This window comes from Triturus cristatus, chromosome 1_1 (genome assembly GCF_964204655.1).
Source record: "Triturus cristatus chromosome 1_1, aTriCri1.1, whole genome shotgun sequence".
NCBI classification, from domain to species: domain Eukaryota; kingdom Metazoa; phylum Chordata; class Amphibia; order Caudata; family Salamandridae; genus Triturus; species Triturus cristatus.
In genome coordinates, this window is record NC_140579.1 from 1,135,284,129 (window position 1) to 1,135,300,929 (window position 16,801).

Here is a 16,801-nt window from a genome sequence, read left to right on the forward strand (position 1 = left end):
TGCACCAGGGCAAATCTTTTGAAAGAGAAATAATTTCTTATCTTATTCTTAAAACTTGTAAATATTTTAAACTTGTCTTTTTTTTTTTTAACTCTCCAAACTCTTACCTTATATTTAATGAATTGTATAATGGATTTTGTATATTGATGTCTCTTTTATGGCTTATGCCGAAATAAAGATATATTGACTGACTGGCATGTGTAGTAGAGAGTAGTGAATGTGTAGTAGAGAGTGTGTAGTAGAGAGTGTGTAGTAGAGAGTGTGTAGTAGAGAGTGAGTAGTAGAGAGTGAGTAGTAGAGAGTGAGTAGTAGAGTGTGTAGTAGAGAGTGAGTAGTAGAGTAGTGAGTAGTAGAGAATAGTAGAGTAGTAGAGAGTGTGTAGTATAGAGTGAGTAGTAGAGAACTATAGAGTAGCGAGTGTGTGTATTAGAGAATAGTTGAGTAGTAGAGAGTAGTAGTGTAGTAGAGTGTGTAGTAGAGAGTTAGTAGATAGTGTTTAGTAGAGAGTAGTGAGTGTGTAGTAGAGAGTGGGTAGTAGAGAATAGTAGAGAGTAGTGAGTGTGTAGTAGAGAGTGGGTAGTAGAGAATAGTAGAGAGTAGTGAGTGTGCAGTAGCTTCCAACAGACAGGCACAACATTGGCTACTTGACATCCGATAACTTCCAGACAGGAGCAGCACAGCTCTTCCAGGCACACAGAGCACAGAAGGTCAAGACACAACAAGTACACCATGGATTGACAGTTAATGCGTTTTAATATGTTCTTATACAGCAGATTCATATGGCAGACAGGCTGTGGTTAATTAAGTGTCCTATAAAGAGCTCTTATTACTCATGTATTGCTTTTGATTTCACATGGACTTGTTATACAGTTTCGTGCAGGGCTTGTCTCCAGACTCGAAGCATAGTTTATTCACAAAGGCAAGCGAAGCGTTGTGCTGCCAGCCCCTTCTCCCTCTTGGCTTGCTTTATGGCGAGTGAGTAACAGGTGACTGGTCTGTAGCAGGGTGCTCAAACCCTACCCTGGCTCGGCTTGTGTACACCTGTCATGACGTCAGCCCTGCTCCACCTGGCTAAAGCCCACCCACAGAGACCTGGGCTCTTCAGGTGGCAGGCATGTGAGGCCCAGATGCCAGGCGGATGCCCGCTGCACGTGCTATTGTGTTACTCCACTGCACCCAAGCTATGGAGCCCCCCTCGGTATTGTGTTTCGACTCAGTAATTAGATGAATAACTCATCAGTGCTGTGGAAAATAGAATGGTTTGTCGAGCTGAAGGCTCTGTACATGTGCGATTTCTGAGTCGACAGCCCCCTTTATTCGAATAATTAGAGTTGTACCTTAGAAAGTAACATTTTTAGCTCAAACATTTGGCAAATTGTACTAATATGGGACACACACCACCCGCAAAAGTGCTGAGACAGTTTTGCCAAGTTCTCAGTTTTTTGCCTTTATTTTCCAGTTTACCTTGGCTCGAGCAAAGATATCCTCTGTGTATCAGATTTATTTTTCAGAGCTTTTCAATGCTCAATGGCAATTGCATGCAGATTTTTTTAAAAGCAGGTTTGACTTTTGCTGACATTTTTCTGTATGAGGGCATTGCATGGGCGAAGAACACAAAGGATCCGATTCTAAAAGACTTTGCTTTGACGTTCCCGTTCAGTATTTTAGGCTCACTCCTTGAATTCAGAAGTAGACCGCGAGTACTACAATAGTCAGTCACACGTATTCATGGCTATTCTGATTTGGGTCCTAATTGGGAGCTTGGGGGGCAGCCGAGCACAGCGAGGTCTGCCCCCCGGGCAGATTGGGAGGGGGGAGGAGGGGGAGTGGCCGAAGCGGCCATTTTGTAAGTTTTGGGCTACATTTGGGGATAGCCCAAATGTTGCCCAATTTTCGTAAAAGTAGCCCAAGGGCTATATATGACAGTTTCGCGCTTTCCCAGCCACCATTTTAGGTTTGGTGACCTGGTGGCTGGGAGCGCTAGTAGCAGGATAAAAAAAAATTGTGTTTGGTGTAGAGTAGTCTGCGATCGTCATTGTCATGGCAGGCGGCGATTATCGTGTGTTGGAGGCGATTCGCCTGCTGAGTGAGGCGGGGAGGATGGATCTACTGATCCCGGAGGCACCGTCAGCGTTATCGGCGTGCCCCGTGCGGCGCGCATCTGCGGGAGTGGCGGCCGCCGTCGCGGCATGTTCGCCCCCCGGAAGGACGGTGAGTGGCAGGGGCGGCGCGTATGTGAGAAGCGCCGCACCGGGGACCGCGGGTGTGGGCCCGAGTGGGGCGTCGCTGGTGCGGGGGCGGGGTCGAGCGCCCCGGCGGGGGAGCGCATCCGGTGCTCTCCCGCCGCGGGCGAAGTCCTATGAAGGCCGCTCCCGGCCACAGGGAGCGGCCGTAGCGAGAGCGGCGGAGGGGGCGCGGGGACATTCTTGGCAGGGCCGCTCTTCTGGCAGGGGAGCGGCCCTGGAGGCGCCGGGTCGGTGGGAGGGGGCGGAGCGTGGGGGGAACAAAGGGAGCGAGGCGGCGGAGAGACCGCGTCTGCCGGCAGTATCCCGGGGCAGCGCAGAGCAGAGGAGTGCTGCCCCGTTCGTGGTAAAGCAGGGGGAGGGTGCAGGGGGAGGGCGGGGCGGCAGAGAGGAGGAAGATGGCGGCAGTATCTCTGGGCGGCGCAGGCCGGAGGAGCACGGCCCCGTCCCTGGCAAGGCTGGGAGAGGGTGCGGGGGGCAGAGGGCAGGCGCGACAGGCCGGGGAGGACGGCGGGGGGGGCTCGCTGCTGGGCTCCCAGGTGGGGCGTGCGGCAGATGGGGACCACCGGCAGGGGGATCGCCCTGGCCCCAGAGGGGGTTTGCGTCAGTATGGCAGAGAGGCTTGCAGAGAGGCTTGCCCAGGGGTGGGGGGGCGAGTGGGGGAGCACACGGCGCGGGGGGGTTCGACCGGGAGGGTGAGGGCACGGGGTTGACGGCATACGTCGGGGGGAGGGTGGGGGATCAGGCGGACGACGGGGGGGTGGGGTGTGCAGCAGGGGGGGACTCCCCGGTGCTGTTTGAATCGGAGGGAAGCGAGCGGGATTGGGAAGGCCTGGACATCTTTGAGTCCTGGGCTAAGGGGTTAGGGGGGGCGTCAGGGGCGGGGGAGGAAGGCGACGGGGCGGGGGGGAGTTCGGGGTGGGGTGGGGCAGAGAGAGGGGGGGCGACGGAGGGGCGGGGGTTGGACGGGGGACGCGGAGGGGGCTGGGCCGAGCGGGCAGGGGGTGGGGGGTCGGGGCGTGGGAGGGGAGCGACGGGGAGGACGGGGACGGTGAGGGGGGGGAGGCGGTGGATCTGAGTGCGGTGGGGAAGGCGTGGGTAGCGGGTACGTGGGGGGCCGGTAAGCAGGGATGGGATGGTAGGGGGAAAGGAGGTAGGCCCAGCACACCAGACCATTCCTTTGCTTTTCAGGCGGGGGACCGACAGCTGGAACGTCGCGGGGTGCCGGACTTGGTAGAGCTGGGAGCGGCTCGACGGCACCAAGGAGAAGGGAGGGTGGAGCCTTGGGCGGCGTATCCTGTACCGGCGGGGGATCCCGGCGCGGCTGGCATAAGTAGGCCCGGTACGGGCTCGCCAGCCCCAACACCCACGGGGTCGCAGCGACCTGGGGGGCAGCGGCAGAGGAGCAACGCAGCGGAGGATGTTTGTTTACTGAACAGGCAGTTGGTGCCACCAGCGGGGAGTGCTGGGGGTGTAGGGCAGGAGGAATTAGATTACGAGGAAGATAGTATGGAAGAGGGGGAGTTGCGTGATGTGGACGACAGGGCGGGGGGGCCGAGTAATGCTGTGACTAGTTTTTTGCAGGTGTCACGACGCCAGGCGCGGCCCATGGGTCGGACATCGAGGTGGGAGACCGATTCGGCCCTCAGGACAGGACGCCAGGAGCAGCGGCGAACAGAGACACTGGCGCCAGGTAATAAACATTTGCTCGGGCGCCCAGTGATGGTCTCCAGAGGAGTGGGGGGGGCTGTTGAGGAGGGGGGGTTGGGGGGAGGTTGAGCAGGGGAGCGTACGTGGTGGATGTGTCTGTGGGCACAGACGGTACAGGTAAGGGGGACGAAGGGAAGAGCGACACGGGGGTGACGGACAAGAAGGGGACAGTCGACGCTAAGACAGGGGAAGGGGAGACGAAGTTGGAAAGTAAGGAGCTGAAGATCAAACGGTTGCCGTATATGGGGGTCACAAAGCCCTTGGGGGCGCATCTGATGGTGACAACGAAAGAGAGGATCTGGAAAGGGGAATATGTGGAGATGCTCAAACTACTGCACAGGGAGGTCAGGGCTAAGGAGGGCTCGAAGGAAGAGGAGTTTGAGTTGGCAAAGCGGCCTAAGGTGCCGCTGACGATAGAAAATTGGACGGCGGCTTTTCTCATTTACGCTAGTGTGTATTGTGAGAAATTTCCAGAGAGGTCGGTGGCCATGTTTAAATACATGGATGTCATTCGGAAGGCACAAATTACAGGGGGTGGATATGCATGGGCACAGTACGACGAGGAGTTCAGGGGCGCGCATGGCTTGGGATACAGAGGCGAAGTGGGGAGAGCTGGACACGGATCTGTGGCAGCACACGATGGGGCTCGCGGGGTCGGGTAAGACCATTTTTACGCCGCTACCGCTCGTGTATCAGCCCTTTCGAGGGGGTCCCACCCGAGGGGGGGTGGGAGGAGCAGGCAGAGGTACGACAGGAGAGAAAGGTGCGTGCTGGGACTATAATAAAGGAATGTGCACGCGGGAATATTGCCGTTTTCGGCACGAATGCTCAGGCTGCGGAAAGCGGCATGCGTTGGTCAAGTGCTGGGGGGCCCAGGGACAGTCGCAAGGTGGGCAGCAGTGGCAGTCAGGCGCCTTTAAGGCTGGGGGACAGCAGCAGTCACAACAGACGGGAGGGGGAGGGGGGCTAAGGGGCCTGGGCCAAAGGGCTCATACTCCGGTTAAGGTGGAGGTTTTGTTGGGGGCTCTGGGGGGGTATCCGGACAGGACAGCGGCAGAGCGGCTACGGTTGGGATTTCTGGACGGGTTCAGGCTGGGGTATGAGGGTCCAAGGGTACGTAGATGGGCAGACAACTTGAGATCGGCACGGGAGCACCCACAGGTGGTACAAGCGAAACTGGATAAGGAGGTACAGGAGGGCCGCATGGCGGGACCCTTTCAGGATTGGCCCTTGCATAATTTGATTGTGTCACCCATTGGAGTGGTGCCCAAAAAAGAGCAGGGTCAGTTTCGCCTGATACAGCATCTGTCATTGTCGGAAGGTGGGTCGGTCAATGACTTTATTGAGGAAAGTGCGGCCACTGTATCTTACTCCTCTGTTGACGTGGCTATGTCACTGGTGGTGACCGCGGGCGCAACAGCGCAGATGGCAAAGTGCGACATAAAGTCAGCTTTCCGGCTGCTGCCAGTTCACCCAGATGACTGGGATCTGTTGGGCATACAATTCGGCGGCCACTGGTACGTGGACAAAGCATTGCCGATGGGCTGCTCCATGTCTTGAGCACTTTTTGAATGTTTCAGCACGTTCCTACAATGGTTGTTTACGGAACGGACGGGTCACCAAGGCGTGGCTTCTTTTTTGTCGGCACCTCGGGCTCCGCGGACTGCCAGAAGGCTCTGGACAGTTTCCAAGAGATCACGAGGGACATGGGCGTGCCGCTGGCCCCAGAGAAAACACAAGGGCCTAGCATGGCACTGGCTTTCCTATGCATTGAACTGGATTCCGTTTTGATGGAGGCGCGCCTTCCGGCGGATAAGAAACAAAACATGTTGGAGCTGCTGGCGAGTGTGTTGGCACGACAAAAAGTGACGGTCAGGGACATCCAAGTGTTGCTGGGACATCTCAATTTCGCCTGTAGGGTGGTCAGAGTAGGGAGGACGTTCTGTAGGCGACTGGGGAGAGCATTGGAGGGGCAGAGGCCCCCGCACCACCATGTGCGGCTGTCAGCCGGGGTGAGGGAAGACTTGAGGATGTGGCAGTTTTTCCTGCATCAGTTTAACGGGGTGCCGTTGATGAAGGATGTGGACATGGTATGGGATGTACAGATTTTCTCAGATGGTGCAGGGAGCAAGGGTTTTGGGCTGTACTGGCAGGGGAGGTGGTGCGCAGAACCCTGGCCCTCAGAATGGTTGGCGGGCGGCAGGAGTATTGCCTTATTGGAATTCTTTCCCTTGGTAGTGGCGGTCACATTGTGGGGAGTTTTGTTGGCCTACAAGAGGGTCACGTTCAGGATTGACAACATGGCTGTGGTGCAGGTGGTCAACAGGCAGTCGGCAAGGGACGAGCAGGTGCTCAAGTTGTTGAGGGTTTTTGTGCTGGGGTGTTTGAGACATGATATTGCGTTTCGCGCGGTGCATGTGCCAGGTGTGGACAATGACATTGCAGATGCTTTGTCTCGTTCGCAGTGGGGGAGATTCCGTGGGCTCGCCAAGGACGCGGACGTGAATCCAGACAGAATGCCGAACCAACTATGGGAAGTAGGCAACACAGGATGCTACAATTGGTTTTAGGCTCATTAGCACAGTCTACACGGTTGGCATACCGGGCGGCATGGGAGGAGTTTGTCCGTTCGGGGGGAGGTGGCGGGCTTCCGGGGCGGCCAGACAGGAGGATGTGGTGCAGTTCATATTGGACTTGGTGGAAAGAGGCCTGACGTAGGTGACAATTGGGGGCAAGTTAGCGGGGATCGCTTTTGTCGGGAAGTTGTTGTGGGGCTACGCCCCCTCCGCAGGGGAACTGGGGGCACGGATTCTGGAAGGGTGGGCGGGGGAATGTGGGAGCACGGCTCGGGTGAGGAAACCACTGTCCTGGGGGCTCTTGGAGGGGGTGATGGGGGTTCTGCTCGGGGTTTGTCTGGATGACGGGGAGGCCATACTTTTTTCCACACTCATGTCTTGGATGTTTTTCGTGGCCTTTCGGGTGTCGGAATTGTTGGGGTCCAAAGGGAATCGGGGTCTGGCCTGGGGCGAGGTCTCTTTCGGGGCGGAGGTGGTTAGTATTTGGCTCAGAAAGGCTAAAACGGACCAAAAGAGCCGGGGGAAGTGGGTTGCTTTGAGGAAGGGGAGCTCGCCGTCGGTTTGTCCGTTTCGGTGGGGTTTGCGTTGGAAAGCATGCTCGGGGGGGCTGGGGGACTTGGTCTTTTCACATCGGCAGGGGCGGGGCGTTAAGGCTTCACAACTGCTGGCAGTGCTGTGTTAAGCGCTGAGGAGACTGGGTGTAGAGGAGAAGGGTTTTGGCACGCATTCCTTCCGAATTGGGGCGGCATCAGAGGCACATGCGAGGGGTTGGGAGAGTGGGGACATCATCAAGTTGTGTAGGTGGTCCTCGAATTGTTATCAGCGGTATGTGCGCAGCGAAACTGGGGGTGGGATGCTGTAAAGTAAAAAAAAAAAGAAGAAGAGTTTTTAGTGGGTGTTTTCCTGGTTTTCATTCTTGTTTTTCTTTTCAGGTTCAGTTATGGGACCCCTCGCCAGGGAGATGTCCATTTGGATTGTGGGGCACTCGTTTGTGAGACAGGCGCAGGTCCAGGCCCGGGAGAGTTACTTTGGGGACAGCCTGGGGTTCAATAAAGATGTATTCTCGGTGGCATGGCGGGGTAGGGGTGGCATGCGCTGGAAGGAATTGGTAACAGTATTGAACGGGATTTTGAGGGGGGGGGCGGTGCCCGGATGTGTTGGTTTTACATTTGGGGGAGAATGACATGGTCAGGGAGACAGGTTTGGCGCTGATGCGGGCTATGAAAAAGGACTTGGTCTTGATCAAGGAGAGATGGGCAGGGTGTTCCATTGTATGGACAGAATTTGTTCCTCGGAGGTGTTGGAGGGGGGCTGTAAACCCTGGGGCGGTGGATAAAGCAAGGAGGAAGCTCAACACGGAGATGGTGCGGTTTTGTCGTCCGGTGTGGGTAGGACAGGTGGCTCATAAGGACCTCCGGTATGATGCGCGGGAGCTCTTTTGGGATGATGGGGTACACTTATCCCGGATGGGGATGGACCTTTATCTGTTGGAGTTGCGGGAGGTCCTAGCGCGGTTGCTAGGGGTTTACAGGCGTTAAGTGTCGCAGGCGGTTCCGCAGGGTTTTGGGGGGGGGCAGAAAAAAGGGTGGAAGGGGCGTATCCGCCTACACTTCCCCCTTTTTTCTGGGTGGCGGGTGGTTGACAGTTGGCCGGGATTGGCTAGAGTTTGTTGTTATAGGTTTGGTAGTTTGGGGCCAGGAACAGGGAAAGGGTAACCCGTTTGGATAAGTTTAGATTAGAGGTTGGATAGTTACAGTTGCGCAGGTAGGGGTTACGGTCAGGGGAGTTTGGGAGTTGGAAAGGCTACATGGTGTAGGATTGGGTTATATGTTGGTTATGGAATGTTATGTTGTATTTTGGGGGATGGGGGAACTGATGTGGGGATCGTAGGGGTGGGGGGAAAGACCAAGGGGTCAGGAAGTTATTGTATAGCGAGGCGTTAGTTTTGTAAGGCAGTGGCCAAGGAGTTAAAATTGTGATATGCACCTGTTTCAATAAAGCGGCCTTTTTCACACACAATAAGTGGTCTGGTGTCGGCTTGCCCCTCCGCCCCCTTAATCTCCCAATGTTTTCTGCAAAGCACATCTTATGGAGAACCTATTTATTAGAGTTGAATAAAGTATATGCATAACATACATTGTTGCAAAGGACATGATTTTCAGGCAAATATGGTAAAGTGAAAACATTTGCGTCCTTTATAATGTATACAATTAACGAATGTGTACAGCAAAGTGAAGAAAAAAGTGCACACCGCCAAATGAAGAACTGTGTGTACTGCCGCCGGTAAGAGTTCCAATCCCGCAGGGCGTGGATAAAAGGAGACCGGGTGGCAACAAGCAGCGAGTGGCATGCCTACAGTGCAATCATTGCACTGGCTTTGGCATAGTTTGTGACGCACAATGACGCGCACGAATGAAAAGGTAAGGCGGAGCTGGGACGAGGCTTTTGGAATCGTATTGATTCCAAAAAGCCGCGTATGACGAGGCAGCGCATGTGCTGCCTACGTCAGGCCGAGACCTAAAAAGGATTGCACTAACAGAAATACACATCCAAAGTGGAAACCGATGCTCCCATAATTACCTGCTCCCTGTCAGCCTCTACCCCACTTCCTGCGTGTGTTCTATTCTGTTTCCATGGTGCTTGCTATCTTCCCCATCTATTGCTCCCACCTGTGCCCCATGCCTGCTTCCCTCGTGTCCTGTTCAAGCCACTGGCTCCACAGGGGCCAAGCTCCTGCCCAGCTCTTTCTCTCCGTCCCCATGATCTTCACCCAACCTTTTGTGCCTTTATCTAGCCCCTTGACTCGTGGTGCCTGTCCTCCTTCGACCCCACCCCTACGTGGGTCCTTTTTAATCCCACTGGGCCCGCCCTTTGCCTTTCTTTTTGCCCTGGTCTCACGCAGTAGATTAGAAATGTTGGATCAATCACATTAGGACTGGAGGACGCACCTCAGATGCGCCAGTATAGAATTTGCTCCATCTGTGGTATGAATGTCAAAGTACAGGCATTCAAAACGACTGCCATAGAACCAAAATCAGTTTCTAGGTCAGAAAGGGCACCCATCTTCATATGGCATAGCATGCACTCTGGTCCAAGTATTATTGTAATTAAATGCTTTCTGGACAAATTCTGTGGTTGTGTTTATTTGATCCGAAATCATATAGCTCAGCGAGTTGAGCATTTGCTTAGATAGTATGTGTTCCATTTAGCACCTCATTCAAAGTTTTGAGGGATTACTACATCGGTATTTCTGCATCTAGAATGACTGATACCACGGGGATCTGTATTGACGAGGCGCAGGAATACAGAGCAACTGAATTTTCTTACGAGCCACGCATAATGAGGGCTTAAGTTGGCAAATGCATTAGTAGTAAATTCTATGTGAAAATAAATAATTTATGAATACTGCTTAAATGTCTATGCATTGGCAATCTGTAGAAGGAGGCCTTATTTACGGCTCTATGTCAAATGGAATCATTGATCAGACTTAATGTACCATTTATTCAAAGACAGTCAGTTGCCTTGCATTTTTTTTGCTCTGCATTTTTATTGTCATAGAGCAAGTCAGCATTTTGGTTTAAGCAGTCATGGACATGTTCACCGGATGGCTATCAACTGCATTAGAGTGCAGTCCCATTTTCAAATGCATTTTGAGTAATGGGTCACATTTCTTTGCCAATTCTGAAATACTGTGTATTTTTAGAATACATCATTTTTGATATCTTTGGCAGGTTAGATAGTTTGCTACCTGAATTAGGTGTTTGGTGATGAGTCGTGTCTGACTTGGAGATAGATCATTGCTTCAACTTCTGTCATACCTGAAATTTTATTTTTCTGCGGTTGAAAAATTCAGTATATTCAAATTCGGTAGTAGTAATAACACCTGTTATTTGTATGCTCCCCCCCCCCCCCCCCAATTTATACCTAGACTGATGTTTCTCATATCCTGTAACCGATAATATAAGCTTCCTGCATAATTAATTGGCCATATGCCACTCTTTTTCTCAGCTAGATTTGTCTATTTTGGCTAAATCTCCAAACTTCATACTTGACTCCAAATTTATTATCAATTCTCACATCAAAACTTTAGCTTGAAATGTGAATTGTCCTTTGAGGATGATTCGTAACACCAGACTATTAATTCTGAGAGTGGGCCTAAAGCTAATAGTTGATGCTGTGGAGATAGCGCAAATCGGATATGGCAGCATGTTACTTACTAAGAGTTCTCCCTAAAGTTTTACTTGATCCCCAAAAGCTGTCCTACCCTTTGCTTCTCAGCTTATTTTTGGAACTGAGAAATTCTAGCATATCGCATAGTACTGACGATCCTCGAATGGCTTCCACTCGAAGCGTGTAGCACAAAATGGCTTACATCACCTTTAAAGCGCGTCACACATATGCTCCCTCTTGCGTTACAGAAAAATTAACAATCTCTGGTTCGTGCAAATCTCCGAGACCTAAAGCACCTCCGTGACTACTTCTAGCTTTCAAGAATAAAATGCCTCAATGTGTGATCTTTTTTACAAACGCCTTTAGTAGCACTATCTAAGAAAAGCATTTACTCTCAATCCACATGACATTGTGCTGAACTCTGATATCCAACTCTATGTATGCTCTCAGATTATTATGTATTTGTCGTCTACCTCAGAGTTTCATTATGTATTCTCGCAGATTACTTGGTCCCTGCAGATGTCCGACTGTCTACTTTGCTTCTCCTCCTCGCTCTGCACGTTGCCTTTAATCCTTCTTCACCTCCGCGTCTCCACTAGTCCGTACAGCAGTAACCTGCATTTCAGTAGCAGCCGGTATCTGGTCAAATTGGAGGGGTGGGGGCGGAACCGGAGACAGAAGACAAAATAATTAAAAAATAATAACTTACCTGCATCCACGCTCCGATGTGGTCAATTCTGAGGCTGACCTGAGCACCGTGGATTTGTGCTCTCAGGTAGACTGGGAGCCGGTGCCTGCTCTTTCCATCCCAGCAATGCAGCTTGTTTGGTAAGAGCTTTAGTGCGCATGACAGTTTGGCAAAACAGTGGCGCGCACTTATTACCGTGCATAACACTCCTCCACCAGCCTGTCATCTCTGGCCACACCCCCAAGCCTCTGCTCTGACAGCCAAAATAAAATGATAAACAACCGCTTATGATAGTTTTATTTTTCATTTTTTTGGCTGCTGGTAGGGGTAGGGCGACGTTCCTCTGTCATAGAGGAGGAGGTGCCGCTGCTGCATTTCCCCAGTTTTTCTCACGCTAAAATAATCCTGACTCTAGAGCAGTGGCTCTTAAATTTTTGACTTCTGTGGACCTCCATTTAATCATTACTGGGTTGCTTACTGAATCTTCATTGGAATTTGGGTACCCCCAGAGAAATTATTGAAATCTGGAAACTCCAGCCTAAGCAACTGTGATGATTTGAACCACAAAATAATACACAAAATTATGGATACAAGCATTCATCAAACAAACACGCAAACATTATTATTTTTTTATTTTATTTTAATGGGAAGCTTGGAGCTTTTCTAAAATCATTCAAGGCCACAGATTGTCGATACTATATTCTGTTTGATGCACTTGCCTACTCCTATGACTCGATCCGAGGATATAGCCTTCGATTTCAAATTCCTTCATATTTACAGCATGTTTTCAAATTTTCAGTTAGACCTTTTGCTTTTTTATTTATATACTCTTTATCAATCAATTAATATTTTATGTTCTAAGGAGTCGTGGGCCCCCCTCAGTAGATGTCGCGGACCCCCTGGGGTCCCCGGACCACAGGTTAATAACCACTGCTCGAGAGCCCCTGCTCTGCTCTAGGCACTCATCCACTGCACTCTTTATCTGCACTCATGCCATACTGCTTCATTCCCCTTTATACTGTGAATCCCAGCTCCACATTGCACCATCGGCCTGCCACCTCTGTGAGTGTGCTTCTCTCTTCTAATGACCTGCTTCTCCTCCCATAGGTGTATCTCAGCCACCCACATATACCCTATGAAGATCTATCTGTGTTATTACGATGCACTCCTCCTCCGTGTAAAGTACTCTACCACCCTTCCTGGGTGTACACTGCCCTCCATATAAGACTTGCAAAAATAAAGACCTTGTGCCTTGCACTGATATTATTAATATGTGGCCTGTGCGAAGGAGCTGTTGCTGTTAGGTCCTGCGCTGTGCCTGTTCTGTCGGCCCGGTCCAGTCCTGTGGGGAGGGCTCGACTCTGAAGACATTTACACTATCCAAACCCCGAAACAATTGGCTTTGTAACTGCTGGTTTCACAAAGACTGCCTGTCGGTTCTGCTCCGAATGAGACTACATAGTCCTGGCATTTGCTTCTTAAGAAGCAATGCTTGCGACCATGGCCACGCTGTTGAGAATGTTAGAGCAGGCACATTAGATGGAGACCTTGAACCATGTGTGTTGATAATCCGCTGCTAATAATTTTTTTGTGTAATGCTGCGACATGCACTGCCTTTGTGGTGAAACTTGTCATGGAGTGCTACTTTTCACCACAAAGCACTGCATGTCGCAGTCTGTATGCTCGAAGCGCTGATACCTTGGCGACTGCTGTCGGTGACAAGTGAAAATAGGAATCACCACTCGCGTTCGTGAATGAAGGACTGATTCTGGGGAAGGAGGCGCAGCCAGTGAGATCACTAATAGAGAGAAGAGACAGACATTCTGCGATGGGGATATTGCAGCAGTGCTATTGAGAGGTGGGCGAATGTTAGACCTATGACTAGACTGTTGAATGATGTGTTTGAGTTTGAAGCAGAGCCTACTCATGGTGAGCTAATGGTCTTCAGACCCGTGACGAGCTCAAGCATCTGATTTCTGGTTTCTCCTTTTTATTGTTTCCAGTGTCTATGTAAATGGATGACCTGGATCTTCAGCAGCAGCGGGACAAGTGGGAAGAGGAACAGCAAGGAAAGAGGTGAGATCTGTTGGAAGTAATCCTATACAACCAGTTGGTCACCCTTCTGCGAGTACACAGGGGTGCTGCCCCTGCTTGATGTTGTTAAACAAATGCATCTGCATCTCAATAACAGTCCTTAGCTTCTTGTCAGCCCTTAGACTTTTATTTAGGAAGCTGTTGAGCAACAGAGGCTTAATCCCCTCACACAAAAAAAGTGGGTGGTGAATGGGGTTTCGGACTCAGTGATACACCACCATGTCTCTTATTGGCAGGCGTGATATTGCGTCCTTGTCTTGCCTGGACCCCAGTGTTGGGCTGGGGGCCCCCAGTCAGTTCTGGACCATCCCATAGAGTTGTCCAACGAAAGCACAGGAGTTGCCAGTCCAGAATCTCCACATTCTACACATTGAGAGTTAATTGAAATTTTATACTGGCCTGGAAATCTGGAACATGCTTCTCACCATGGACTTGCATTTGGCTGCGAATTTTGACCGGAGGTGGCTCGAGTGCCCTGGCACATTCTCATTAATTTGGTGCACAAGAAACGTAATCACAAGTGGGTGACTGTTCATGTGAACCGCATTCTGTTCGTGTTCAACACCTTTGAACTGAGATGGCCAACTGCTAATAGGACATCGTATTGAAGTATGGTGGAAATGGAAAAGAGGGCATAGATTATTGGTACATAGCATGATGGCACCTATGCTTCCATCAGTCACAAGTCCTAAAAAAAGAAGTGGGGGACGAACCAAATTACGGTATGTAAGTAGCATCATGGCGCGTGACATCACAGTGCATGACATTGCACATGGCATCATAGGAATTGGCATAACAACCCATGACCTCACAAGAAGTGCCATCCGATCTTAAGGCCTCACACATTTGGTTAGCAGGTCTATAATGAGTACATTTGAGTGCATTACAATATTTAACAAATTAGATTTTGTGTCTGGATTGTGCCCAAAAACTGACCAACCCCGATGCCAAATCTGGGCCTCATCTTATGCATTTATGTTTTTTTAACCCTTTCACAAAGAAATGAGCAAAAAAGGAGAAACGTGGCATTAAATCTGTTCCGCTTAATTGGTTGCAAAGTCTGCATTTTAAAATATCTTAGGGGGTTAAGGCACCTGCTGCAGAGATCTTTTTGTGCCAACTATATAACGGAATAATTATTATGGTAAGATAACTCTGGAGGTTAACGTATTGCTGGAGAGATGTGTTTTTTCTAGTCACAGTTTTGAATCAAAGTAGCATAGAAGGCTAATAAGTGCTCCTGCAAAGCACATTATGTAACACGCAATTGACAGATTTGTATGTATGTAAACCGGGTGGGTTACTGCTTTTATGAAAGAGATCCTTTTGTTTCTCCTCCATTGCATTTAGGTGTGAGACTCCTGATAGCCCCCAGCCAGGGTACGCCCAACAGAAGGAGGCCTGATGGCCCTTTAACTTCCGCCTTTGTTATGGGCCCAGCCGGAATCTGATAAACCTCTGTCCCCCTCACCTGCAGAATATTGCTCCTGACCGAAAGCAGACAGTGTGCAGTTGCTGCTGAATGTATCCCGGTCTGAAAATTACACTGGGACGAGTTTACCATATTTCTGTGGAGCTCATCCTTTTGGCAAGGTAGACCGTGTCCACCCTGAGAAAAGAGTGGGTACACGCCGTCTACCTCCACGTACCCTCGACTTCTGCCCTGCTTCCATCTCCTATGCACATACCATGCAAGAAGGAAACTACCTTTCCAGTATTTGTTCCATGCACAATATTAGGAAGGACGTTACTAATCATTTCCCAATTTTGACACCTGAGTGAGGAGCAGTCGGTTTGTTTGCCCGCTTCTGTTTTGGTTAATAGGCCAAACAACTTAAAAAATCTATTCACTTCTGTTTGGCACAGGTACACAATTGAGAGCTTATGTCTTACTCACCGGAGCGTAACCATCCTAAAAATAAATGTGAATTGCAGGAAAGTGTACACTTCAGTTTGGCTTTGATGTCTGCTCCGGCTCTTAGGGGCATATTATCAAGCCAGGCGATAAAATTATCGCCGCTAAAGCGGCGATAATGGGCTTGATAATATGCTCTATGGTATTCCAATTGAAGCCCATGTTAAATGTGAAGGACGTCTAACATGGGCTTCAATTGGAAGCCCATTATCGCCGTTTTAGCGGCAGTTTTCTGCCGCTAAAGCGGCGATAATTTTATCGCCTGTCTTGATAATATGCCCCCAAGTAAGTTCCTATCAGCTTTCTGTGGAAAAGCTGAGCTGTGCCTCTGCTTCAAGAGAAATGTGTGTAAAGGAAAAACTGAATCCGTCATGCGAAATGTCTCCTTGAAGGAAAGCACAGACAGCTATTTCCTAGCAGAATATGTTATGTTATGGGTTTGTAAAGCGCGATAGCTGCCCCAGCAAAGAGGCGTCCCGGCGCAGAATATGTGCGAAATAGCTCAGTGGATGAGTCGGCGACGTAGGCTGTGTGAGCAAACAGCGGTGTCCACAGCAGCCCCAATGTGCCTTTCTTTCCCTGGGCTTTGTGTGTAATAAGGACAAGTGGAAGGGGAGGCTGTGGCTGACATGTCTTCAGACAGGATGGATTTTACATGTAGTTGTGACAATGTGAGCACCTGGGCAGTGGTGAAAGTAGGAGGGGAGGTGATGATTTTGCTGGGTTGTGACTTTTACACTTTTGCCCTTCAGTGGTGTTTCAGTGTAGTTTATAGGGACACAAGAGGGCATTTATTTGGTTGTTACCCTTCTCCCTCCCTGGAGAACCTGGCGATAAATGGCGCTATTGTTACCTCGTTTGGGGCCCGACACCTCCACGGCCTTCTCCTGACCCACCCAGTTCCTCTTTACATCCTGTGTTAATCGCGCTCACTTTTATCTCCAGTTTTCTTTAAAGTGGCAACCGTAATGTCTATCCGCTCCCTCCCCAAAACATCATTAGGATGTATAGAAATGTGGATGAGAAAATGATCTCCGTAGCTTTTCGCCGTGCCCTTAACTTGTAGTGAAATTCAGAGATACGGCTGTACGGAGGTTGTGTAGATGCTGTGTGCTCGATTAGGGGGAATCTGTCATTACTGCTGTAGGGCATTAAAAACAAAATTCAGATCTGCACAGAAGCAACATATACGGAAAAAATAAAAATACATACATTAAAAATTAGCTTTCAGTGATGTTTTTACTCAGACATCTGGGATAAGGCCAATGTGTGCCATAGATGCGACAGCGAGAGATAATGCTAAAAGTAAATATGAAAGGCATAGATCGTGTGCATGCACGAGGTTAATATTTACAGCAACAGTAAAGATAGGCTGTGTTAAGGCACACGGTGCAGTTATCCCTAC

At 50.3% G+C, this 16,801-nt stretch overlaps 1 protein-coding gene across 11 annotated transcripts in view; it reads left to right on the top strand.

Moving 5' to 3' along the window:
• The window catches only part of LOC146871733 (transcription factor SOX-13-like), a 671,695-nt gene that overhangs the window by 308,659 nt on the left and 346,235 nt on the right, over positions 1–16,801 (top strand). For all 11 annotated transcript variants that reach the window (XM_085651236.1, XM_085651240.1, XM_085651233.1 and 8 more), the window contains one exon: positions 13,391–13,463. In XM_085651236.1, the coding sequence (XP_085507362.1) occupies positions 13,402–13,463 (62 nt within the window). In that variant the 5' untranslated portion in view covers positions 13,391–13,401. The remainder of the gene's footprint in view (positions 1–13,390; positions 13,464–16,801) is intronic.